We start from the raw sequence: 26,248 nt of genomic DNA on the forward strand, positions 1-26,248 counted from the left end.
ATATTTTTATCAGTGACGACAAAATTAAAATAAATAATATTAAAAACTCATGTACATCTCATATGTTATTAAAAAAATAGGCATATATTATTTTTATAGACCGAATTAAAAAAGTTTCTTCGATCCAGTTTAAAGAAAACTCTGTCTATATACTATTATGGCGAATAGAATGATGATGATATGATGTTGACATTTTGATGGAAATATGATCGTTGAAATAAATAAAGGGCAAAGTAAGAATAAAAAATATATTTAAATATAATATAGATAAATTTATAGAATATGATGTGAAATGTTTTTAGAAAGTGACAAATTAACTAAAAAATAACTGTTTCTTAACTTAATTTTAGTTTTTTTTTTTTTAAAAAAAACTACTTCTGCCATTTTAAAAGAAGAAAAAGAAAAAGGAAAACTGAAAAAGAACCAAAAACGCTCAGTTTTGGCCAGTGGCACTCATGAAGTAGGGCTTTGTAAGAGATTCTTTGCTCGCTTTCCCCACTCTGTGTCTGCTTTCTTCTACTCGAGAAGAAGAAACCGAAACCTTAAAGCCATGGCAGCAGCAGAAGCTCCCAGATCTTCTGGGTCTGCTGATTCGTATCTCGGCTGCTTGATCAGCTTGACTTCCAAGTCCGAAATTCGCTATGAAGGCGTTCTCTTTGACATCAATACCGAGGAGTCCAGCATCGGCTTGAGCAATGGTATATGAAAAATGCATTTTTACGTTTATATGCATGGAAGTATAAATTAGGGGGGTTTGCTTTCTGGGTCTCTGCTATTTTTGGGTTCTGAGGTTGGGGGTTTTGTTAATTTATAACGGGTTTTTGTTGCTTTGTTACTGAGTGACAGATTGAAGCTGTTTTATGCTTGCTTTGGAAGTTCAGGACGCTTAGTATTTTTCTCCGTGTATAATAATGCATGGTTATGTATGTATATGTGTTTATGATCATGTCTAACAACTCCTATGTTTGTCAAGAAATATAGTTTCGTTAATGGTTCATGTTAAATAACTGCTTATCCCAAAAACTTAAGCTGACAGGAGTAAATTTAATCACTTAATCATTACTTTAATACTTACCCTCATCTTTAAGCTCAAACTCATTTTTAATATGTGAGGTCTAACATGTGAAATATTTAATTTAAATGAGAGTAAATTGACGGAGTCAGGGTTTGAATTCAGGACTCCTGACTTTGATATCATGTTAAATTACCACTTATCTCAAAAGCTTAAGTTGATAGGAAGCGATAAATTTAATCACTTAATCATTACTTTAACCTTTCTTAGTAAATGGTTAATTGAAAATGAAGATGAAAGGGTCTGATTCGTCTAAGTATTGTATGCAAGTGATGGAATATATTGGAAAATAGGGTGAGATATGCTTAAGTTGACTTATAAAATGTTTGATTGTATTGCTTTGTTAGTAAAAAGAGGAGGTATGCATTATGGATTTGAACTTTGAGATGCTCCTTTTTTTTATTTTATTTTTATTTTTATTTTTTATTCACTGATAATTTTATGTGCATTAATAATGTTCCCATCACAGCAATGGTAGTAAAAATCCTTCTTTTTAGACTGCGGGATCTTTGAGGGACGATTATCTATCATTTCAACTTTGAACAAAATAAACACAAAGAATTATATGAGATAATAATTCACAATCGTGGTTATGATTACAAAAGTCACGCAGTGATGTTTTGGGCTCGGACTATAATGACAGCTTATTTCACACCATTGCAGAATGAGTTCTTGTATGTTCATGAAAAGTTCTGTAGAATTGTTTTGGTTCAAAGTAACCCAAAACAGTGTATTGTATTAACATTTATATGCCCTGTAAATTTGAGTTTGTTGAAGATAAATCTACACTACTGAAATTCAAATATAATCCTGTCATTGGACTCTACGTAACTGAAGCCATGTTTGTTATCCTCCCATCTGCACTATCCACGTGATCTGCAGAATTTGTTGATTCACGATTTTCTACTGCACGACTTTCAGGACTCTTAGTTGCTGTTGTATGAGGCAACACATGTTGGTTAACAGTTTACACCATAGTTTCATATTTCATTTGCATGGCAATGCTACTTGGATGAGTGAGGGAATACTGTTTATATATCAAAGCTAGAAAACTGCTGTTAAGAAGTAAATGAACAAAACTGTTGCAATTGGGAAAGGCATCTCTCTCTCTCTTTGGGACTCTTATTCTTTTAGGGTCATTAAGATTCTGATCAGTATCTTAAAATCTGGGGCTCTTAATTTTATAAAAATTAGTTCTTGTAAAACTCTCAGTAATAATGGGATTTTTTATTTCTTATTGGATGTTGGTCCAATCACAAAATGCCCAGAGAAGTAAGCATTTTACTTATGGAATCTATGCCAAACATGATTTTCTTCTTCTTCTTTTTTGCTAAAATATTCTGTTCTTTCCTGTAATAAATAGAATGGTCAATAATGAGAACCAAGACAAAAGCAAAAATAAATAAATTATTTAGTTAGTAAAAATAAAATAAATCAAGTAATACAGGGAAGAGGAAGAAAAATAAACTAGGTACACTTGTCTTAAGTTATTCCATGTTTCTTTTTCATTGACATTATAGAGATGCAAATTGAGTTTTGGCTCTAATTTATACTTGTTGACATTGCAGTGAGATCATTTGGAACGGAAGGGCGAAAAAAGGATGGTCCACAACTTCTTCCAAGTGATAAAATTTATGAGTACATCCTCTTCCGAGGAAGTGACATCAAGGTATGGCAAATATTGATTTTATGAAATTTATTCTCAAATCAGAATGGTGGTAAAAGACAATAGGTGTCAACTAGAATTGTAGGATTGGCTTGGGTTATGCCTAGTCGAGTAGTAGATCGTTTTGCATGTTGGAAAGGGCAATTTGGTAGGCTTCGTAATACTGCAATGTAGAAGATGGCTCCACCTTGCCTCAAGTGGTGTCTTTAGAGGGAAATAAATGATCGGAGTTTTGAAGACCGTGAATAGATGGTCGAGGAATTAAATAATTTTTTCTTCAAGATTCTTTATCATTGGACATCTACCCTTGACTAAAATATTTCTAGCTTTCATGTTGTTATTGATCCTTTTCCTCTTCTAGCTAGATGTTTTTCTTATTATTTCTTGTGTACTTGGGTTGTGCCTTTTAATAAATTGCAATTACTTTTATAAAAATAGGGTTAACTACATTTACATTTCTCTAACTACCATAATTTTTTGCAAAGTCCCCTTTAATGTTTCAATTTTTGCAATGTCCCCACAATCTGCATTGGGGTTGCAATGTCCCCCTTCCGCGACCAAAAGTACCCTCCATAAGATAAAAAATGACTTACTTTTTTTTCTGATTTTTTTTTTTTTTTTTTTTTAATCTTATGGAGGGTATTTTTGTTATTTTGGGTTGTGGAAGGGAGACATTGCAAAAATTGAAAACATTGAGGAGGACATTGCAAAAAGGATGGTAGTTAGTTTCCAAAAATAAAAAAAAATTACCATCATCGAATCTCCCTTGCCCCTCCCCCTTGGGGCTAATTACCTTGCCCCTCCTCCTTGGGGCTAATTACATACTAAAAAAGAAGAAGAAGAATTACCATCATTCTTATATTGAACAAAAATGGGTGGGGATGCCCCTAGCATAATCAGAAAGATTACTTTGTGAGCCTATTGCCAAAGTATTATCAAAAGCTTTTAGCTGTGGTGAAAGTTTGTTTTTGAAAAGATTGAATGCAGACTGCAGGTTAGTGCAGTTTATTTGTGATTAATTCTGCTTTTGATTATTGTTTAGTGAAGTTTGCATTTCAAGATATTGGACTTCAAGCTTGTAATCATGTAGTTTATTTCTGGCTTGAATTGCAATAACATAATCTAGAAACATCTGCAAATTGGGCGTTATAGATTGAAGATTTATGTGCTACATTGCAAACTGGTCTCATTTTCCTTTTTCAAGTGAAAGTTTTGTATGCTACAGCATAATTATATCTGCCTATTTTTATTGTTGAATTGCCTCAGAATGTAGTCTTTTTTGCATCTGGTTGCAGGATTTGCAGGTCAAATCTTCCCCACCGGTTCAGACAACGCCTATGCACTATGATCCTGCAATTATACAGGTAAACGCAAATAAAATAGACTGCATTTAAAATGTCACCAGATTGGCAGAGCTTCTATGACTATAACTTGGGTCTTATCTCAGGCCTGAGTACAATGTATGATGAGGTAGTCAACTTAACTGACCTTTATCTTATTCCTCATGCAGTCTCATTATCCTCAAGCAGCAACTGCATCTACAAATGCACGTCCTTCTGGTACTGGTTCTATTCCAGATCTTGGTGCCCATACTTCGCAAATGGGCCTACCCGGGCCAACACTTCAAGCAAGTCTTCCCTTATATCAGCCTAGCGGAAGTTTAGGGTCATGGGGTTCATCACTTCCTCCTCCAACCACAAATGTCAATGGGCTTGCTATGCCAATGTATTGGCAAGGATATTATGGGGCGCCTGGGTTCCCAGCCCAACAGCAATCTTTGCTTCGACCCCCACCTGGCTTGTCAATGCCACCTTCCATGCAGCAGACTCTGCAATATCCCGCTACAAGTGGATCTTTACCTTCCGGATCCTCTCATTTGCCAGCTTCACCTTTGTTAGATTCAGCATCTACTTTGTTGCCACCCTTTACCCTTGGCACCCTGAATCCGCAATCTTCTTTACTTCCTGCCCAGTCTTCTGGAATTGTTCCAGACTCATTAACAACTTTGATTACGAGCAAGGCTCCTGCACAATCTCTTTCTACTGCAACTTTGAGCACCAGCTTGCCATTTGTATCTCCATTGACTAGTGGTTTGGATAAAGCTGCCATTTCATCATCAATCTCTGACAAGCCTAAAGTCCCTAGTCCCGTGATGCCATTTACAAGTATGTCTGAATCTGTAACCCCTGTTGCTGGGACACCAAGTTCAATACTGAATGAGGGAGCAACACCATCTTTGGTAACCCCAGGCCAGCTTTTGCAGCCTGGACCAGTATCTTCCTCCCAGCCTCCACAAACGGCTCAGAGAGACGTTCAGGTGGTGCAAGTTTCTTCATCAGAATTGTCACCATCAATAGCAGCAACAGAAGCACGAGAACCTATATTGCCTCTGCCTTCACCATCTGACCATAAGGTATTTGTTTCACAATTCATGGTGGAAATTTTCCATCATTGCTTTCACAATTCACGGTGGAAATCTTCCATCATTGCTTTAATTAAGGAACTTTGATACCTATCCCATGACTCATAACATTTTTACGACATACCTTTTGCCCTGGTAAGTTCTTAAAATTTTTTTTTCTTGGGGCTGGGGGTTCTTCAAGAGAAAGAAACTTTATTGTTCAAGAGAGAATTCACAATGACATTGCATAGCAAAACAATCCCCCAAAAACAACGAAAGCCATGAGATGCAGCCCGAGAAGAACACCCCAAAACAGAAGTAAACAGCCCGTGAGATGTTAACCTATTTTACATTGAGCAAAAACTGCATTAACATTGGCCTCATGTCACTATTGGCCTGGACTATTTAAAGATAGGGCCCCTAGAAAGCAGACCATGTTTTGGGCAAGATTCAATAGGTTTCTTCTTTACCTGCTTGCTGCAAGACAGTATGACATGCATCATTGCATATTACATGTATTCAATGTGAGCATCATGTCAACCCATTTTATAATTCGTACAAAAGACCAAGCTCCTGCTGTTAATAGCAGCTTGGATAGATTTCTTTCCTGCCCACACACTTTAGTTTATTGTCCCTAGCTATGCTTCCCGGTCATGCGCATTTACTTCAAATTTTTCCAAGCTCTGTAACTATAGAGAATAATATTAGAGGAGGATAAAAATGTTTAGACTGGGAGGAGAGAGAATTTACGTGGAAATTGATACTGGGATTCATTCCTGCATTTTGGTTGCACACCTTTGACTTGAAGATTAATGCCTGGCTCGAAAAATGACATGCATTTTAACATGTGCTTTTTTGTTGTCACTTTCCCCCCTTCCCTTCTAGCTATATGGAGCTCCTACACATTATCATAGTAATAGAGGAGGACATGAAAGAGGAAGAGGAAATGGGGTATGTGCTACTTTTTTCATCAATTCTCACTTCTCAGACTTTCTTTTATGTTGTATACTGTAGTCATCTTAATCTGAACCTTAAAGAAGCTGATTCTGTGTTCCATGGACCATAATGAAGAGTAAGCCAAGTGGAACTTTTTTGAAATGTGTGTTGCCAAAACATGTGGATGCTTCAAATTTCTCTCTGAATTTTGTTCCTGTTGTTATCATCTTTAAATACGAGGTCTCAACACTGTCTAGTTGTAATATCTTAACCATCAGATTTGGTATCAAAGGTATTAATTTGTTCAGTGTCTTGTGAATCTATGGGAGACATTTAATTATACCCTTATATTGTGACTAAGTTTGCACCTTGCCAGTTTCACTGGGTTGCTATTTTTGTTTTTGGTTGTCTTGTATTGTTTGCTAATTAATGAATCAACCCACATGCACACACATAGATGAAAGGTCTGGAATAATTAGTAATTTATGTTTGTTGAGGAATCATGAAAAATCATAAAAAGATACTTTTCTACGTCTACTGACTTTAAATTTTCAAGCTTGTTGAATCATTGGGTTCAGTCTCCTTTTTTCTATTCTCTGTTTGTTTTGGGTTTATTTTTTATTTGCTAAATAGTAAGAGTTGAACAAAACCCCTCCCTATGCAATTGATGCTTACAGTGAACATGGTTTTATTGTTGACATCACCAATGTTGAGATGAAATGAGATAATGTTCCTCTTAAAATCTTGATGCAACTATATATAAAGTTGTGTACTGTTTTACTTATCAAAAAAAAAAATCTTGATGCAACTATCTCTGCAGAAGTACCAAGGGACATAAAATGATTCAGTTTAAGTTCTGTTACAAAATGATGTTAGACTCCATTAAGATAGAACAAATTACTGTGGTCTCCTTAAATTGTCCTGTATTTTGTTATGTGTCACGTCATTAAACGTGAAGCTCTGTGGTGAAGAAAGAGACCTGCATCCCATGAACGATCCCATCTCCCTGCCTGATGTGGCTATAAATCTATAACACCACCTCAAAACATTAACTGAGAAAAGTTGGTGTTACATGTGCCCTTTGTCATGCGTTCTTCCTGTTTAAGAAGTGGTAATTTTGCTGACAGTACATTTTTAAGTAGGCCTGTAAAAAAAAGGAGAAATTAAAAGTAAAAATAAAAGGCATACATTTCTTGTTGATTCAAGTTTCATCTGAATTTATTACTCAAGAATACATGTAATTTTATGCACAAGAATCTTTTGTGAATTGATGCTCGGGAACATATTTTTACTCTTTGTTTTACCATTTTTTCAACCCATTTAAACTGAAAAAGGTTGGTCTTACATGGTTTCCTGTATCATCCATTGTTTCTGTTTTAGTAAGAAGCAGGCACCTGGCTTAAAATTTTCAGTCACTCATCCAGTCAGACAAAAAGTTAAATGAATAAAAAGACCATAATTTAGTGTGGGATTAAATTTCATACACTTCGTTGCAAAAAAAGAAAAGAAAAAGTGAATTGTGAACGAATTTTTGAATTTTTTTGTGATGCTCAAAAACACATGTAAATCTTGATTTTTACAGTCACTGATTTCTAACGTGTGAAGCTTAAGTAATTATACATCATATGACCAGTTTTCAGATGAATCAAGAATAATTTTCTGGCTCAACTGGTAATGTTTAACTGAACTAAGTTGCCAATGAGCTCTTATAAGATCATGGGGTGAAGTGTAAGATCATGTGGATTCATGACCCATTAGATGCTCGTGTAACTTACCGTTCAAAGAAAATTATTTAAATGAACTAAGTTGGGTTTTCCAATATCATATGTGTTTTAGTTCAGAAGTTTCAGAAAAACTAAAACTTATTTTAACATATTTATCTAACTTCTAGTCATAATGATGGTTCAATCTATGTATCTATGTGGATATGAATATATGTTAATTGACAGAACTTTGAACTGTGTTCATGGTTTTGTCATATGGATTGTTACTTTCTTAGACAGATGGCGCACACAAGCTTGACCCCTCTTTGCCTCTGTAGGACTTCACACTTTTTACCTTAGGCCACTACACGTTTGGCCTGGATTTTTTTTTTGGTCCCACAAATATTACAAGTTGGTGATTTTGTATTATTTTTCATTAGTTGAAAAAATTTGGTCTTGCAGATTGCACGCCCAGTGACCAGATTCACAGAGGAGTTTGATTTTATAGCAATGAATGAGAAATTCAACAAGGATGAAGTTTGGGGTGATCTTGGTAAAAGTAATAGAACTCAAGAAGATGAAGATAATTCCCAAGCTGAAGTTGATGGTGGAGTATCAAACGATGAGACCAAGGTAATATGATCCAATTAGTCCACTCTCTAAAAATTAGAAAGTCAAGTTTTTAACGATTGGATCTTGTTTAATATTGGCTTTCTTGTTCTTCAGCCTGTTTATGTTAAGGATGACTTTTTCGATTCCCTGTCTTGTGATGCTCTCGACCGTGAGTCACGTAATGGGAGGACCAAGTTTTCTGATCAATTGAGAAAAGATTCCGAGGTATTTTACTTTGTTCTTTTTTCCCACGTGACAGGATTTTTTGAGATAGAAGAAATTAATTCCATGTTATCTGTGAATGTTCTCATTTTCAGTTTATTGTTTTCTGAATTATTCAAGTGCTGAATTTGTTTCCAACGTGCATTGCTATTGCAATGCCTGTCGGTTCTCTTTGTTAGCATCCAGGGTGCAGTATTATTTATACTAAATTTCCTTTGATGATGATGATCATGCAGACATTTGGCTATTTGCCAAGGCCCTGGGGTGGTCGTGGAGGTCGTGGACCTTATCGAGGTGGCCGATCACGTGGTGGTTATTATGGAAGGGGCTATGGCTATGGCTATGGCTATGTTGGGAGGGGTCGTGGACATAGCTATCAAAGCCGTCCCGCCTGGTAAGCACCGGCGTTTCAGTGGATCATCTAGGTCTAACCTAAAGCCAAATTAGAGTGCACATCAAGCCAGAGACACCTAAGAAAGGGATATGTGTGTACTATTTGTGCTGCTTACATCCTTGAGATAGTGCTCAAAATAAGTAGACCCTGAGACAAAGAAGGGATTTGTATTGCAATGTGAGCTAAGCATATTCATGACTTATGCAAAATCAATGGGAGTTGTTAAGGCATTTATGCCTTTTATTGCTTCTTCTAGCCCTTGTACGTTTTTGCTTGGGAAAGAATATTACAGGTCCCAGCAGCTATTGGCCTATTATTCAAGCAATGGATGTGGTCAAAATTGAACTGTTTATTTAAAAAAGGATATCACATGAAATTTCCAAACTAAAAAAAATCTAGTACTTCTTGATGTTATTTCCATATGGTTGTTTTTACACCATTCATCTCTTTGGTGATAGAGGTTAAATATAAAACTAAGCAGGGCTTCAACATAAAATATTCAGTCGAAAATAATTTTTGACAAAATTATTGACTTCTCAGTTCTTGGTTGTCATTTTCCGCTACTTGATTTGCACTAAAAATGTTCCCTTTAAAAAATGGAATAGAAATTTCCTTCAAACCAGTTTAGAGAAAATATTCTTTAATCCATTTAAAATATTGTCAAAGTGTCTATAAACATTTAAAAAACATATTAAATTTAGTCTAAGTAAATAAACTGCTATTAATAATGTTAAGAATTTAATGTGTATTTTAAATATTTATAGACATTCGACATTATTTTTAATGGGTTGGAGGATATTTCTTCAAAACCGGTTTATTAGAAATTTGTGTCCAATATTAAAATTTAAATTAGTCCTTGATTGATTATTAGTGTTTAATTTGTTGATAATTGGGCAACCAATAGAAAGTCCGAGACATCCCTTCCAAATGGGTCTGACCCGTATAGCGTGCTGACATGTTAGTCTTGAAGCTTGAAACTTCTGATTCTCCCTCACTCCAAAGCTTCTTCTCCTCCGATCTGAAGAAAAGTACACAAAAACCCTAATACACACGTTAATTGCCTTTCTAATAGCTTGGAATCCAATCATCGCGATCTCACGCTCGTTTGATCTACAAGGTTAGAGAAATGGCGGTTCCTGTGGTGCGGTTCCCGATCATCCTCATAATAAGAGTGTTGGGCGTGATGGTCGCCGCTCTGGTGCTGACCTGGAACCTCCATTACAGAGGAGGCTTGGCTCTTGTCTCCGACAACAAAGATCTCATCTTCAACGTACTCTCTCGCTCATTTTCAGATTTCTCTTAGTTGATAGCTTTTTGTGGTTAAGAAGATTAGATTGGTGAATCTATTGTTGGGATGTGACTTTGTAGGTCCATCCTGTTCTGATGGTGATCGGGCTACTTCTATTAAATGGAGAAGGTAAATATTAATTTTATTTTTGATGAATTAAGTTTTTACTGAACTTTTGAGAGATGGGTGGAGACCTGTGGTTAATTTTTGGTCTCCTTTAGTTCTTTTTGCTAAGTAATTGAGTAGAAGAAGAGTAATAATGGATGAAACCCGTTAAGCGTAAGCTCAAGTCTTGCCCTGAAAGAGTACTCTGTCTTGTAGTGCCAATTACATAATAGCAATTCATCATATTGCAGTAAAAATGTATGAGTTTGCTTCATCTCTCTTTATAGAGAGACTGAAATTGAAATATAATTCTTTTATGCAAGACATGGATTTAGAGAATTTCATTCTTCTCCTATTCTGAAAGGCATGACATAAAACTGAAATTCATGACCTTATATATCTCATAAGTTCATAACACATAACTATCTTTATGGGTAAAACTTTATCTAGTTGTAGGCATGCGATATCTGAAAATGTTTCTTGAACAGGAGGGTATTGTTGGATGCTGTATTATGGTCATTATGATTTTGGTGCCAATTTGCTTGATGTTGTTGATGTGTGCGTGTAATCTGATGAGATGGTAGAGTTGTGGTAAGCAAGCCTGTTTCTTTTGATGTGGCCACTGGAAATGACAAAGGGAAGCTGCTTGCTACAATCTAAAGAATTAGGTTCCAAATTATGATTCACATGCTTTCCCACGTGATGATTTTTGAGCTGATAAGAATTTGTTATATTAAATGATTGTTTGTGTTTGAATGTCTAGATTTATCTCATTTTTTCCAAAAGCTTAGAGGGCAGCTTGTAATTCTTCCTCCATCTTGTGCTTTGGTTAGAATTTCCTCATATTTTATATTTTTCTGTTAAACCGCTAGATATGTTTTATTTAGAGCCTGTTTGAAATTGCGTTTGAGAAAATAACTTTTAAGTCAAAAAGAGCTTTTGGGCAAAAGCTTCGTTTTTAAACTTTTGCTGAAAGTACGTTTTGGTCATTTTTAGGCTTTTTGGACCCTTAAAAGCGCTTTAATTTTTTTACCAAATGAGTATTTTTTCTTCAAACAGATTTTTTGAGTATTAAAAGCATTTTTAGGCCGCTCAAACGCAATCCCAAACAGGGCTTTAGTCACGTCTTGCTAGCAAACCCTAGAGAAGTGTTGAAGTGGTAATTAACTAGAATTTGTTATTGCTCAAATGTAGACATTATCAGATCTGATAAATCATGAACAATATACATTATCTAATGTAGACCTTTTTCTGTAATGCTGGTTTTTTAAGAGTTCGTTGTTTTTTTATTTTGGTATGGGTTTGTGCAGCCATGCTTGCATACAAGACAATTTCAGGAACGAAAAACTCCAGAAAATTAGTTCATCTCACATTACAATTCCTTGCTTTCTGTTTAAGCGTTATTGGTGTGTGGGCTGCTATAAAGTTTCACAACGATAAGGGGATTGACAATTTTTACAGCCTGCATTCATGGTTGGGTCTAGCCTGCCTTCTCCTCTTTTGCATTCAGGTATTTTTTTCATGATTCTGACCTCTTTTTCATTACTAGTATATTATTTTTCTTGTGAACTTGGTTCCTGCAATCACAATACTCTAATTTCTTTCAAACATTTGTTTTGGTTAGTGGGCTGCTGGATTTGCAACCTATTGGTATCCAGGTGGCTCAAGAAATAGCAGAGCAACCCTGCTACCGTGGCATGTGTTCTTTGGGGTTTATATATATGCTCTTGCCATTGCTACAGCTACTACTGGTATTTTAGAAAAGGCCACATTTCTTCAAACCAACAATGTAATATCACGCTATTCCACGGAGGCTTTGCTGGTCAACTCTTTGGGTATTTTGATCGTTGTCCTGGGTGGCTTTGTTACTCTTGCAACTGTTACTCCTGCCAATGGCATAGTTGATGCCCACAAAGGACCAACAGAATAGGCACGATTTGTATATTGTTATGATTCACAGGTGACCGAGAGTTGTACTTTTATTCCATATTTAATTACAGGGTAAGTTCTTGTCACCAAATGGATGTTTTGATCAAGATTTTAACAAAATATCATTTATGTTCTATTTGTTCCACCCAAGTTTTTACAAAAGGCAATTACTTTAGTGTTGGTCTCATCAAAAGAGGTTCTGGGGAGAGGAAACTTGGAATAAAGTTATAAACTTCGAGCATTTTTGCATAAAACAAAATGGTTGTTGACGTCGAAGCAACAGCTCAACGGGCGCCAAATTGGCTTTTGGTATACCTTTAAATCACAGGAGCAGTCTTGAAGCAACCCCCTCTCTTGTCTCGTTGGTGTTTTGCAAATTCATTTTTCTTTCGGAAGAAAATCAAAATATAAAATAGGGTAAAGTTCACTTAACTTTCTCAAACTATCACCCCAATGATAATTTATCTCCAAACTATCAATTGTGATAATTTACCCCCCAAATTACCAAAATAACGACAATGTACCCCAATTGTTAAAAAATGATGAAATTACCCTTATTAAAATAAAAATAAAAATACGAAAATTTAATTTTTTTTTTTTTCAAAATTTTAAGGGTATTTTTGTCTTATTGAAAATTTTATAGGGATAATTTCGTCATTTTGCTAGCAATTGGGGATACATTATCATTGTTCGGTAGTTTGGGGGGTAAATTGTCGTAATTGATAGTTTGGAGGATAGATTGTTATTGAAATGGTAGTTTGAAGGGTTTAAGTAGACTTTACCCTATAAAATAATTATGAATCCAAACTATGGCATGTCTAGGGTTCAAAAGTTTCTTCACGAGGGCCTGGACCTTCAAGTTAAGAAAAACTCTTCTTACATAATAATCTTCAAGCCACAGTTGATTGGGTTTGATGCTAACCTAATGATAGATATCCAAGAACAGCTGTTCCTAAAGAGCCTCGGCTCTCCCTCCATGGCTCTCTCCCTCCTTGTGAGTGTCTTTCCTTTTTCCTTGTCTTCCCAAGCTCACCACCGATCGGGGAGGTCCTCCCCACCTCCTCCCCTTTCCTTCATTTCTTTTTTCTCCTTTTTTTTATCTGAAACTTGGAAGTTAGATCTACCACGCCCTGCTCCTCCAGCGTGAAACACCCTCCCTCCTCAAATACTATTCACATTTTTTTTAAAAAATGAACATTAAAACATTCTCACTTTTTATTTCACATAATTGACCTTGTACTATTATTCAAATAAAAAAATCATTACAAAACAAAATATTTTCACTTTTCTATACCAATCATTACTCTCATTCTTTTTTCACCAAAAAATGAATGGTGTTCGGCTTTGGAAGTGTTTACCAAACAATGCCCTTATTTTGTCTTTGGAGAACCCTATGTCTAGTTGTAATTCTTGTTTTGATGTCCATCAAGCTCTCTGTATCAAGTGCTGCTCTTACTAGACACAGTGGTATAGCTTTGACCTAACATTCTTAGGTGCTTGTTCTCTTGCTGTAAAGTGTTTTTTCGCTATTACAAGGGTGGTAGTTTAATGGTTTTAAGAAATTTTTAATGAGGTTGGGCATTCAATAAGGCCTGAGTTCGACTCTTGTAATAGGAATCTCTTAACCTATTAGTGTTAACCACCTTGAGTCCTATTGATGCCCTGGTGGGACGGGTGTTAAGCTATAGCTCGGTCAATCTTGAGGGAGAGCCTGCAATTCCTACCATCTAGGCCCCTCCTGAGTGGCGTCCCGCGAGTTGGTGTTACTATGGTCACGCTTAAGTAGAATAGGTATAATTGGCCTCCCCCTCCAACCTTTTTTATTTAGAAAAAAAAAAAATCATCGCTTGTCGTAGTTGTTATGTAGGTAGTTCCGTTTATAAAACATTGCCTCTACAACCACCACTCTTGGCAGCCCAGTTCTTATGGGCAGTTTTATTTATTTAACCTGTTCTCAATAGTTTTAGATTTTATTGCATTGATTTTTGATTGTTTTGAGACTCTGGTTTGAGTTGCCCACCCTTTATTTTTATTTCTTATGTTGAAATCCCCCTTTTCCCCCTCCCTGAATTTGAATAAAAGAAAAAACTTACGATAGATATCCAATAAAAGCAATTCAATTTAAAGCACGTGAGAACATCTAGCAACAAAATTGTTGTCTGCATTCTGCATTCCACAGCAGGAAAATAATAATTGTTACAACAAGCAGAGAGCACAACACCAAATCTGCTCGGAGAGGCATAGGAAACGCACTCTTCACTGAGTCGGGTGAAATCCGGTCAAAAAGATAAGAGCCCAAATTTGATGGGGAGTACAAACATTGTTCCCAAAAGATGGAAAAAGAGAGAAGAAACCAACTTATTGGCCACTCAGCAAACAAAATTTTGGAGAAGCTATCCAAGCCACCTATATCCATATGTGTTCTCTCCGATATTCTCGCACAATGACCGGCACACTGGTCAGCGGGACCTGACAGAGGTACAATCATTAGATATATATATACATATTAAAAAACAAACATATAAGACACAACTAGTGAGGTTAATAAACAAAGGGCATGTCTTTTGAACATGCAGCACCCTCTATCCCACACGATCCAGCTGTTAGGTTACAGGCCTAGCCAAGTATTTCAAAAGTTGAAATTTAATTGAAATGTATAAACCTAAGACCATAAAGAATGTGAAATAATTCTCCATTTTCTTCTTCAACAATTCAGCAAGTTAGCTTTGAGATAATAAAATGACTTACCATGCCATAATCTGTGATAATCAGTGAAACATAATCTGAAGGCGTTGCATCATAACTGCCAATAACAATCCAGAATAGGAACTTCGTCAGTTCGGGAGATGCGACATTTGCAGTGTCTATCACCTAAATCATCAATACTTACATCAGATTCAGAAGTTGCAGATTCTCACTATTAGTGCAACCATCCAAATAGTTAATGTCCCCTCTACCAGGAACTTTTGAAATGGCATCTGGATTGCCTGCAAGAGATGAAACAGATAATTGATCCATAAAAACCATAAATTATAGGAAGCAATTTCAATATCTATACTTTAGACACACATACCAAGTTCATTCGAGCATATTGAATCAAGCTGTACCCTTTCATGAAACTTATATGCCTCGCAGCACACTAGGACAGGTACACGAAATTCGTGAGCAACCATTGCAACACATGCTGTCCCAACTCTTGAGTAAACCGTTCCATTAGACAATACTGATGAAGCACCCAGAAATATTCTACTAACTTCATGCATGATGTAAGAAATGGCAGTTATATGAATGTACGTACAGCTAAGGCCCTTTCCCACCAACCTACGAAGTAAAAGTTGCCCCTCAAGCTTTGGGCGAGAGTCCACTACCACAACTCGGAACTGTTTGCCAAGCTCATGGGCATGTAATAGAATCATTTCAACTGCAGTAGATGCCCCATATGTAAGAAGAACATCACCATCCCTAATTTTTGTAACAGCATGGTCGACTATCACTTTGTCAGCAAGTATGATTTTCTCATTTATGAAATTATAAATGTCCGACTGAAGAGATGCTTTTGCTTCTGATTCAGACAGAGTCAAAGGTAACTTAGCAATATGACTCTTTAGAAACCTAATTGCATTACCCATGCTGATTGAAAGAGGCCTGCACTCAATAAGAAATGAAACATAACTACTTAATTTTGCAGTCAAGTCTCTACTAAGAGTTTTTTCAGGTGGTGTTGAGTGGTCTTTGATAGCTTCTTGAAATGCCTCAAGCATTGCAATACAACGAGCATTGCCACCAGATATATCTCCTGATAAATACTGTAATCCAACCTGGCAATGACCATTAAAAAAAAACTAAAAATTAAACAGAAGCACAGTAATCTCTTCTACAGAAAATATCATTGTTGAATGGCATGGCGGAAGAGATACAGTAGCCAGTATCAACTATTTAGTTGAGTTGACATGGATTTGCAAAATAAATAGATAAATAAATCATCTATGTGTATTTACGTTTGACTTCTAAGAATACAACTCAATCAAAGATGCACATATGATACCTTGTATATAGCAGGATGTACGGGATCAAGTTGGAAAAACTTTGTCTCGAGATCAGGAAGCTGAGTTCCATGTTCATATTGAGGCAAATGCCTAAACAATTCAACTCGGTTCCTAGCTTCAGTTTGTTTTACCACTGCACGCCTTTTTGCCTTTTCCACTCGGCTCTTATCATCATATTGCATGCGTGGATGAGGAACATCTTTCTTCCTATCTTTTTCTGGTGGGCGGTCACCTCCCTTCTTCTCAGAAGCTGAAACTGTAGCACTGTCATTCTTTTGTGAAGGAGCCTTTGTGGCTTTAGCTGGTTTTACATTTGCAGACATCGCTGCCTCAGAAGTAGAAGGTAGTTTACTTCCTTCAGCTGAAACATTGTAATTGAGAAGCATGCATAAGAATAGAATCAGTACAGTGCAGCACTTAAGAATATAGAAAACTATCTTCCAGAAGACAATACCAATAACCAGAACTAAAACAATCACAAATTCTTCTTTTAGGCATGCTAATTGACAAAATAAAAGAACAGGACAAAGAAAGGCAGGTGTGGGAAACTTCTAGAACAAACAAGAGGATGAAATTAAATGCACATTCGCTCAAATAGTTTCTAGCATGACAATCAACTTACAATTAACAAAAGAACAAAAGATACATATGCACCTTTTGCAGCAGCTTTTGCAGCTCGTTGAGCCTCTTGCAGGGCACGCCTTTCAGCTTTTGAAGTTTTCTCCTTCAGTGACTTTGAACTTGCAGGTCGATCATTTTCCACTTCAAATGATCCTCCTACCTTTTCTACAATTGTTTCTGGGTTATAAAATGCATCAATAGTCAATAACATAGCAATGTAACTCAGACTCTTTTTCTCTCTCTCCACACACAAACACACTCTTATATACAGCCATATGACCTTCAAGAGCAAGAATCATAAATTATAGACAGTTACTTTTCTTTCATATGATAGAGGAACCATCTCTGGCCATTGATATCAAAGTCTTACTAGAATTCAATTATAACTGCTTTCAGCTCAACTCAAAAAATCGTTATCCGAGGTTCTAACTTGCAAAAAGTCCACCCACTTCTCACTCTAGTAAATTTGACACTTTGAAAAGGGAGAGTTGAACAAATAATGCAAGTAACCCCATAAAGCATACACTACCAATTTCTACTGTATGAGATGAAGTCTTCATTATTAGAAGTTTCTGTTAGGTTTTCAGAAAAGGAATAGAGTTATATCACAGATTTTCATTTTCCATTGCTTTCATTCGCAATTTCACATACCAACAACTTGTGAAATTATAAGGTAAACAAATAGTACGTTAAAAATTCATCGCCATGGCACTCACTATTTACATGTTGCCTAGGTCATGCCTAGGGAGGCCAAAATATAATTACACAAGGTGTCCCTCCTAATTATCGAACATCTCTTCCCCCCCATCTCATAAGTTGCTAGAACAAAGTTACTGTATGCTCCTAGCTTCTAAACTGGGCACATAGGAAACATACATATAACAATTGAATACCTCCCCGGTAGGCATACATGCAGCGTGATAGTGGAGGCAGGAAAAGTACACGACTAATTCTAACTACACCTTGAACCCACAAGGTTTGGGATCTAGATCACAAAATGAGAGAGAACTTGAATAATACTGAATGCTTATTCATAACTGACAGCTGAACAAGTTTGAAACATCACATATTTATACGGTTTAGAAACTCTATGGTAAGAGCCTAATCATTGATCCAAAAGTTCTAGAACTGTTGGATACATTTGGTTAAACCCTTACCTCGTAACATTCCACCACGCTTCCAAATCCAATATTCACGGCAGCCAAGTCTATTGCCAGTGACCCGATGTTAGCACTTTCTTGTTTGAAAACGGTGTCTCCCTCGATACTAATTATTAAGGGACTAACCATTGATCCAAAAGCTCTAGGACTGTTGGATACTGATTTGGTTAAGCCCTTAACCCCTAGGATTGTAACACTCTAATCCTTCTAAAGACTTGAAAAGCAAATTAAATAGGTCTCCTCCAACTAACAAAGATATTCTAGTGAGGACAACCAAAAAGGACTGAACTGAAAATAGAAGACACGATATCTGACTAGAGTACGATTCGTGCAAAAACAAAGGGATTTTAGGCTGAAAACGGGGCAGACGAGTTCTCGATTCAGAAGTTGTAGTAGTTGTCGAGACGCTCATCTTAATAGGCTGTGGGTCCTGTTAAGTCCTCCCAGATCAAATGTTATGCCTGTCGGAAGTTTCACCCTAAAAGTAAGTTTTGTAAGGGACTAATCCTTGCCGCTCTCGCTTTCAGTTCCAGAAAAGTCCATAGAAACTGGCATCATTGCCACTATCCAATATCCAAATGAAACTTCCTGAGCATTTCCTTTTCAACAAAGAATAATAAAATGTGTAATATTAGAGAAACCACATCAAAGAAAAAGCTTCCACTAACGCATCGCAGCTCAACATTCGTCAACTAATATGGGTGTATGTACATATATATATATGTATGTATATTAACACTATAAGCCATCATAAACTTCAGCAATTGGACAAGGTGGGTGAACCAAATGTATTCGAAAAAAAATAAGAAAAATGCCAGAAAGTTCCATTTTTAACAAAAAAAGAAAAAGAAAAAAGAAAAATTTATCTTTTTTATAAACAATGTTCGATCTCAATGCAATTACCAGAAAGACCAGGAGGCATCGTCTTCATCACCGAAACCGTCGTAAACCGGCTGGCGGGCACGCTACTCGTCTTCACGGCCGTCAGATCAAACCCTCCTCCGGGAAACGACGACGCACCTGTGGCCACTTTTACCGAATTTCCCCTGGGGTCGTCGGGGAACTCGACCACCCTGCCAGCGTAGGAGGACGGTGCCGTCGGGGATGAGGAGGGGAAGAACTCAGAGGGGTTGTGGATGCAACCGGCGGAGGTGAGGGAATCCCGGCGGAGAGGGGAGGGCGGAACCGGACGGGAAGAGGAGAGGAGGACGGTGTCGGCGGAGGAGTGACGTGGCGGAGGGATCATGACCGGAGAGAGGGAGTTGCCGGAGGGGGGGAGGTCAGAGATCGGCGGGGAGGACGCGGAGGAGGAGGTGATCGGGTCGGGCGGGCCAGAGAGTGACCGGTCCGGTGGGGCCCCGGGGGTGAAGAACCCGACCTTGCGGACCTTGGGGTCGATTACTGTGCGCGCGACTCGGCGGGTGTCCATTGGAGCATGGAAAGGTTGGGCGTTTGGCTGGCAGGAAAATGTTGAGGAAGATTTTCTCGGAAATGGAAACGTTTTGGGGGGTTTATCGGAAAAGTAGGGGTTTTGGATTGATGGGAGATCGTTTTATGGAAGTGGAGAGTAGAGTGAGAGAGAGAGAGAGAACAGAGCTGAACAGCCAAAATAATTAAAATTACATTAAAAAAAGAGGAGAAATATTTTATCCCTATTTTATTTGTTCCTTCTTGTTCTTTTTCAACCTCTTTTTCTCCGCACCTATTGTTAGTTAGTTCATCATGTTGTAAATATTGTTGATTTTTGATTTTTCACTCGGTCCATATATCCATTTTTATATTTTGGGTTAAGGAAATATATAAATTTACCAAGCAATATTTCAATTTTCCCAAAATGTTTCCAGAATAATATGTATTTTTCCACTTGTGGATAGATTTTGAACATCTTTGGTGTGTTAAAGTATCAATTGAGATGTATATATATATATATATATATATATATATATAGTTTAATCTATCTAACAAGAAAACAGTTGCACTTGGTGAAGTTTAACACTCTAATAATACCCTTATGATATACAATGTAATGCTGTTTGTTGAATTATTAAAATGATAAATTTGAACATTCAAGTATTTCAACTTTGTGGAAGAAATAGACATTTCAAAGCATTTTTTCAAATATTTTAATTACACAACAGAAAATTGCAATGCTGCTAATTAGAGCAAAAGTCAGTATTACTATTATGAAACTACATAATAGTAAACTCATGTTCAAGTTGCACCAATATTTAAAAAGTTAAACACCCTACGTAATAAGTTTAAAATGAATGCGATAGATGATGGACTGTCATTATTCTTTAATAAAAAAAATAATAATACTAAATATTACACTCATATGTGAAAGTGTTTAATAATATCTTATCCAAGAGTTAATAGATATTGTCATATCAATTCAGTAAGATAAGAGTGTAATATATAGCATTACTATTCGTAAAATATCGGGAGAAGGTGAATATAGACTTTTTTTTTAATTTTATTTTTTATTTTTATTCAAATAGAGAAAATGTTACAAAGGAAACTATCGTTCTTTGACTGGATCATAAAACCATCAATATATCATAATTATTTCACATGGTCCCAACCAAATTTTAAATGGAGAATGTCCCCCGTTTGGGTGGAACTGAAAAGAACAGGATGGGAGTTCCATTCCCTCTTAAATGGCCATCCAAATCAAGGAACAAGGCACCCATCATTTTCATTCCTTTCCTTTTCCCCCCCCGGCTAAACCCTCTCTTCTGATTAGGAGAGAAAGATATGTAGGCTAGGATCCATCTAACACGTCCATTAAAGAAAAAGAACAGCGCCAAAGTCTAAAAAGGCACTCATAATGTCAATTTGATTAAAGCAACTGGCAAAAGATCACATAATCTTAAATGGTAGGATATGTTCGGATTCTTATAAGAAACATATGATATCCGTAATGCACGAGAAAAGTCCATGAATAACCACCACAGCAAGTGCTGATTGATTGATTCCTTTTGTCCCAAAAGTTAAATGCTTCTTTCATATGAAACTTGGGCAGATTGGTCCCTTGGAAACACCAAGACGAACTTCCATCCCATGATGCATATCCAGAGGTCGGAATGTCTCTGAGTCACGAGGGTCTGCAGGCAGTGCCAAAAACAAATTTTCAAAAACCAGAGCATGCCAGACACTATCATATTTGTTCATTTGCCAACATGGCTCCAAAATTCATCTATTACTAATTGCCAAGACTCGAGTGAAATGAGAAAAAAGTACTTTTTATTTTTTGTTAAGCAAATCAACTTTTATTCACAGCAAAAGAGGAGGTTCTTCTCCATCTTCTTGAACAACAAAAACCTCATAAATATCTGAGATGGGAAACATGCCCTAATGGAGAATAAAATATGTAACATTTTCATACTCGTGCAGAATTGGGTAAATCCATTAAGACACTAGGTGATTTCACTCCCTAAAACAAACAGTTCCAAGTTCCACAGAAGCATGTAAGCACACAAATACTCCTCAAAGTCAAATAACATAAACCATAAATAAAAAATATACTGCTCCTCAAAATGCAAAAATTTGGAAACTTGAATTTGGCTCAGCACACACTTGAATTTAGCTTTGCCAGGAAATACCATAAGTTGTGAATCAAAGCAGAAAAGTCTCCTCGATTTCTTAGGTTATCATAGAACCATTAAGCAAAAGTCAAAAGAACCAATCTCACTCCCTCATATTCCTATTTAGCCAAGAAGTTAGAAGTAAAATTGCAAGAAAAATACTGAATCGCAGAAACATTACTAAACATGATGTGATTAAAAATCAAATGTGGGGAAAATGCGTATAGAAATCTCTTAAACCTTAAGAGGGGTGTTAGACGTTTTAGCAAACTTCAAGTACTGAGAGGGTACAGATAAATATAAAAACTTAATTAAATCAAAATATGAGAATCATAGAGGATTTTGATCAGCTATTTTGGTTTGCAATAGAATAGAAACTGTTAGAATTCACAATATTCACCTACTTGGTTTATGAACAGTAATCACTTACCATTCAGATAATCCTCAAAACCAAAGTCGTCCAAGGTTCCTGTAAGAGCCTCCAAACCCAGCATTGAAGATTGAATTGCCCCTGGAGGCCTCTGAAATCTGCAATTATTAAAAATAAAAAAAAATAAAAAAATCACAAAAGGAACAAAGTATACACCTTCAACATATGAAAATCCAAGAAAAAATGTATAGTCATCCATATTATAAATGTCTACATTTTAAAGGGCACACAAATTGACATGCAGTAACACAACCAAAGAGAAAAAAAGGCAGAAATATGTTGAGTCTGAAACAAAACTCGCAGCACATACAAAGATAAATAATGACAAGCATTCACTATGCCTTTAGGCCTTCAGTCTGGTGGTAAAGGTTCAGTACGTCTTAGGTTCACTATATCTGCATGACAATGCTTATACGACTCTGTTGTCACAGTGATATAATCAGCAGCATGCATTAAATATCTGGTCATGAACTAACATAACAATTATATGGCTACATGATGTAAATTCATTGCAACATTCAATCACTTATTTATTTGTTTTTCTTTTGGCTATCCTGTAGTATGATTTTAATAAAATACAAGAATGTAAACTTACAAAGCAACATCCTGATTGTACACAAGTATCCAAAAGGGAAACCAAGTAGGATTGAATTCTGGACACACAGGCGCACATAATCTAATGCTGAGATTCTTGATTACCTCATCTCTTGAACATAAACAACAGAGAATCCAAAATCCAAAAATTCACAAAATTGTATAAAGGAAGCAACACAATACGTGCTTTGAGTCATTTGCATGGAGATGTCGATAGGAACCTCGCATTTGTTCGTGGAAAACTCTTTTCTCTTTAAAGAGAAATGAAATGTGACCTTGATATGAATCGATATCCAGGTTCGGGTGGTTTTACAGCCTTTTCAAGTTTTCTGTCTGATAGAAAAGGTTACACGCAAAATGCTATTTTTCTTCCTCTTATTTATGATAGAGTGTAAATATTGGGCAAATCCATGTATTCAGACCATTCTTTTACAACCAGCAGAAAGGATTTCTAAACAAAGTCCTACTGGTTACTTCTTTACTGAGCTACCCGCCTAAAATATGGTCCAATTTTTCCCTTTCAGATATAACAAATTAAAATTTCACATTATTTACCTAAATGGCGCAGAGCAGAACTGGATCAGTAAACTGATAACAGACAACCCAAATTCCACTAACCGAATAACTTTTAGTAAATAGAGATATTGCAAACATTACATACACATTAGATACAACTTCCCAACTCAATCTGTTAGTTGAATTTCTTTTCAAATAGAGGAACCTTAAAGAAGTTTCAATACTAGGTCAGTTCTTAACTTTATCTTGTGTTATAGCAAAACCTTTTGTTGCTTCCTTCATTATTAAATTTTTGCTTCTTAAAAAGCCAATCTAGCTCTAACTATCAAAGGAAATAAAAACTCTGTTTTGAGTCTTTATACATATCATATGCATCATCTCTCCTTCCAAGAATACAAGCAAAAAAGCACCCCCTCCACCAATACACAATGCCTACCAGCAAAATATATATATATATATACCGGATTCGCACCTATTATTCCTCAATTTTCCATGTTTTAGTGCTGACAAATTTAGTGTCAAACATATTTTGATTTAAGTTTTAGGTCCAGGGTTAAGCCAATGTACAAGTTTATCGAAGATATAAGAATTCAAGTTTGTGAATACAATCCAACATAGACCTAGTTATAAAAGAAGGTGATCCATATAAAAGGTCAGGTTTTTGAGCCACTGCGGTAGCCGGTAGGAGGTAAATGTGTTTTTTACACGGGGTTACAAGATTGGGCCTTCAGAGTTATAAAGGTTTTGTAAGTAAAATAGTTTGTAACATAAGTCTTCTATAGTTAGTGTCTTTGGGGTTGGCTGGCCTTGGTTTTACTTACGAAGAGTCCTTTGAAATGTTTCCACTTCATTACCAAAATCTTTATGTTGATTGTTTTATTGCTTTCTTGGATTTTGATTGAATTAATAATTAGACTGGTAATATTGAGTGTTTCGCAACTTAGGGTCTAAATCTAAATTTTCAACATGTCTCCATACCTTACATCCAATACATATAGCACTAATCCACATCACCAATACCATTAAATAGCCATATACTCCCACATATGGTCTGGCTTCATGTGTCAAAGAGCCTTCCTTAAAGTATCACTTCGTTTTGTCTACAACCGCTTAATTCTGTAGATTGCAAATTGTCTTTTACTTATCAAAAGGAAAAAAAATCTATAGATTGCAAATTTCCAGTCAGGGATCCCAGCCCAAGAAATCATCACCATTTAACAGTGCTAAGATGAAGGAAGGCGTTTAAATGTGCTGATTCAAGTTTTGAACTCAAACCTAAAAACCGAGTAGGCTCATACAAGCTTAGAAATTACAATCACCTACGTACATTACCACCATATGCAAGCTCTTTAACACTATCTGAAATTCGGTGAAAACCAAGAAACCACCCATTGATACAGAGGGCAAAAAAGCACTTACCGAGAAAGAATTTGCTTCTCAAGATCCCTCTTCAGCGGAAACGCACTTCCGTACGTGTTTGTCAAGACCTTCCTCTTCATCTCCTCCTGTGTCCTGCTTGCCTACAAATGCACCAAAAATACAACAAAAACAAAAATAAACTTACAAAACGAAAATTTCATTCAAGCGAGCAACGCAGACGATAGAACCCTCTCTTTCAACAACAAAAAAAGAAGAAAATTATTTTCCCTCGCAACAAACGTAACCCTACTTACTTCAGAGGTCCTAAATAGAAAGAAAACCTGAGTTTAACGACCTTGCAAATATTTCCACTTTCTCCTAAGTTTTCGCGGGTACCAAACAGAAGATAAAGAAAGAAAAAAATAGAAGAACTGAGAAAATAGGGAGCAAGGAGGAGAGAGAGTGAATGAATACAGATTGGTAAGCGGATTCGAGAGGATGAGATCCGACGATATCGCTCTTGACGCCATGGAGTCCAAATCGGAGCGCGTCGTTCTGGATGCCTCCGATTTCGTGTGCTATGGTCTTCGGTGCTTCCATTTTGTCTATCGCTCTGATCTTCTTCTTCTTCTTCTCCTCTTCTTGTGTGAGTGATTTTGCAAAAACTTTGTGGGCAAGCAATAGAGACAAGTAAATATCGCAAACGGTAGCGTTTGGTTTGTGGAGTGTTAATGATATAGGTAAAGAGACTTGAGCGATAAGTCAAGGTGGGCTGTTCCATGGGCTGGGCTAATCGTTCAACTAAGGAAAATACTCTAAACCTTCTTATGTTGAAGAGATGGATTATTGGGCTCAAACCCTAGTTATTATTTTCGATAAAGCAAAGGGAATTAGAAATTTACCATTTAAAAAATTAATGATAACAGATAGTAGAAGGATGTTTGCTAAGTTCCAATTAATTTCCCTCAGAGTCAGGAACAAATTGAACAAGCTGAGAAGCTGCTTGAGAATATGATAACAAGGAAAAATATCGATCTACCATATGAATTTAAGTTATTGGCTGATGACATAGAACACCTACACCTGCTAGATGACAGCTAAAGCTTTATTTATTCACCTTCTCTAGATGAAGAAGAATATTCAAATTTAATCAATGCTATGGATGATTCAAGAACAAACAGAAGCTTGGTGGACCCTTGTAAAAAAACAAATCCATCAACAGTCGAAAAGAATCTGCTAGCTCACACTCAGTCGGCAAAAAGAAAACATGAGTTTTTGACAGCTAGCAACAATAATAAAGAGAAGTCCTATTTTGAGCAATTGACCGTTTATGTAACTCATCTCTTCTCTAATATAAAGGGCTAGGAAAAAAAGGTGTTTTCTTCTTTATGAGAAAAAAGCTATGTTTAATTTTATGAGAAGAATTGGAAAAAACTGAGGTGTCCAAACGAGTCTTCTTGAAAGAGTCGTGGTAGGAGTGGTGTTCGGTTAATATCTAAATGATATGTCCAAAACCGAGATCAAGTGAGAAAATCAAAGCATTCGGTCTTGCTCCTTGTCTTAACACGAGTAGCAAGTTCGAGACATTCACTTGGAAGGTCGGTTGAAAC

The 26,248-nt window shown here is 36.4% G+C and overlaps 4 protein-coding genes across 4 annotated transcripts; 2 read left to right on the forward strand and 2 right to left on the reverse strand.

The window, feature by feature from the left end:
• The first annotated feature begins 407 nt into the window (after nt 1-407).
• Nucleotides 408-9,256, forward strand: LOC132180846 (protein decapping 5-like). Its single transcript, XM_059593822.1, has 8 exons — nt 408-698; nt 2,641-2,741; nt 4,034-4,102; nt 4,249-5,151; nt 6,025-6,090; nt 8,241-8,411; nt 8,505-8,615; nt 8,849-9,256. The coding sequence occupies exons 1-8, from the start codon at nt 551-553 to the stop codon at nt 9,008-9,010; spliced, it is 1,731 nt and encodes a 576-aa protein (XP_059449805.1). The 5' UTR covers nt 408-550; the 3' UTR covers nt 9,011-9,256.
• Nucleotides 9,257-9,941: 685 nt separating this feature from the next.
• On the forward strand, nt 9,942-12,471 carry LOC132181311 (transmembrane ascorbate ferrireductase 2). The gene is made up of 4 exons (XM_059594474.1): nt 9,942-10,276; nt 10,375-10,423; nt 11,710-11,909; nt 12,024-12,471. The coding sequence occupies exons 1-4, from the start codon at nt 10,133-10,135 to the stop codon at nt 12,327-12,329; spliced, it is 699 nt and encodes a 232-aa protein (XP_059450457.1). The 5' UTR covers nt 9,942-10,132; the 3' UTR covers nt 12,330-12,471.
• Nucleotides 12,472-14,425: 1,954 nt separating this feature from the next.
• On the reverse strand, nt 14,426-19,778 carry LOC132180447 (uncharacterized). The gene is made up of 7 exons (XM_059593274.1): nt 19,059-19,778; nt 17,029-17,172; nt 16,374-16,735; nt 15,402-16,146; nt 15,219-15,315; nt 15,077-15,131; nt 14,426-14,797 (listed from the first exon to the last, which is right to left on the reverse strand). The coding sequence occupies exons 1-7, from the start codon at nt 19,582-19,584 to the stop codon at nt 14,735-14,737; spliced, it is 1,992 nt and encodes a 663-aa protein (XP_059449257.1). The 5' UTR covers nt 19,585-19,778; the 3' UTR covers nt 14,426-14,734.
• Nucleotides 19,779-20,964: 1,186 nt separating this feature from the next.
• Nucleotides 20,965-25,338, reverse strand: LOC132180449 (cyclin-B1-2-like). Its single transcript, XM_059593275.1, has 4 exons — nt 25,113-25,338; nt 24,699-24,799; nt 22,170-22,267; nt 20,965-21,259 (listed from the first exon to the last, which is right to left on the reverse strand). Exons 1-4 carry the CDS (start codon nt 25,236-25,238, stop codon nt 21,159-21,161), a joined length of 426 nt encoding a protein of 141 aa, XP_059449258.1. The 5' UTR covers nt 25,239-25,338; the 3' UTR covers nt 20,965-21,158.
• Between the last annotated feature and the right edge of the window lie 910 nt (nt 25,339-26,248).

This window comes from Corylus avellana, chromosome ca5, assembly GCF_901000735.1.
Source record: "Corylus avellana chromosome ca5, CavTom2PMs-1.0".
Taxonomy (NCBI): domain Eukaryota; kingdom Viridiplantae; phylum Streptophyta; class Magnoliopsida; order Fagales; family Betulaceae; genus Corylus; species Corylus avellana.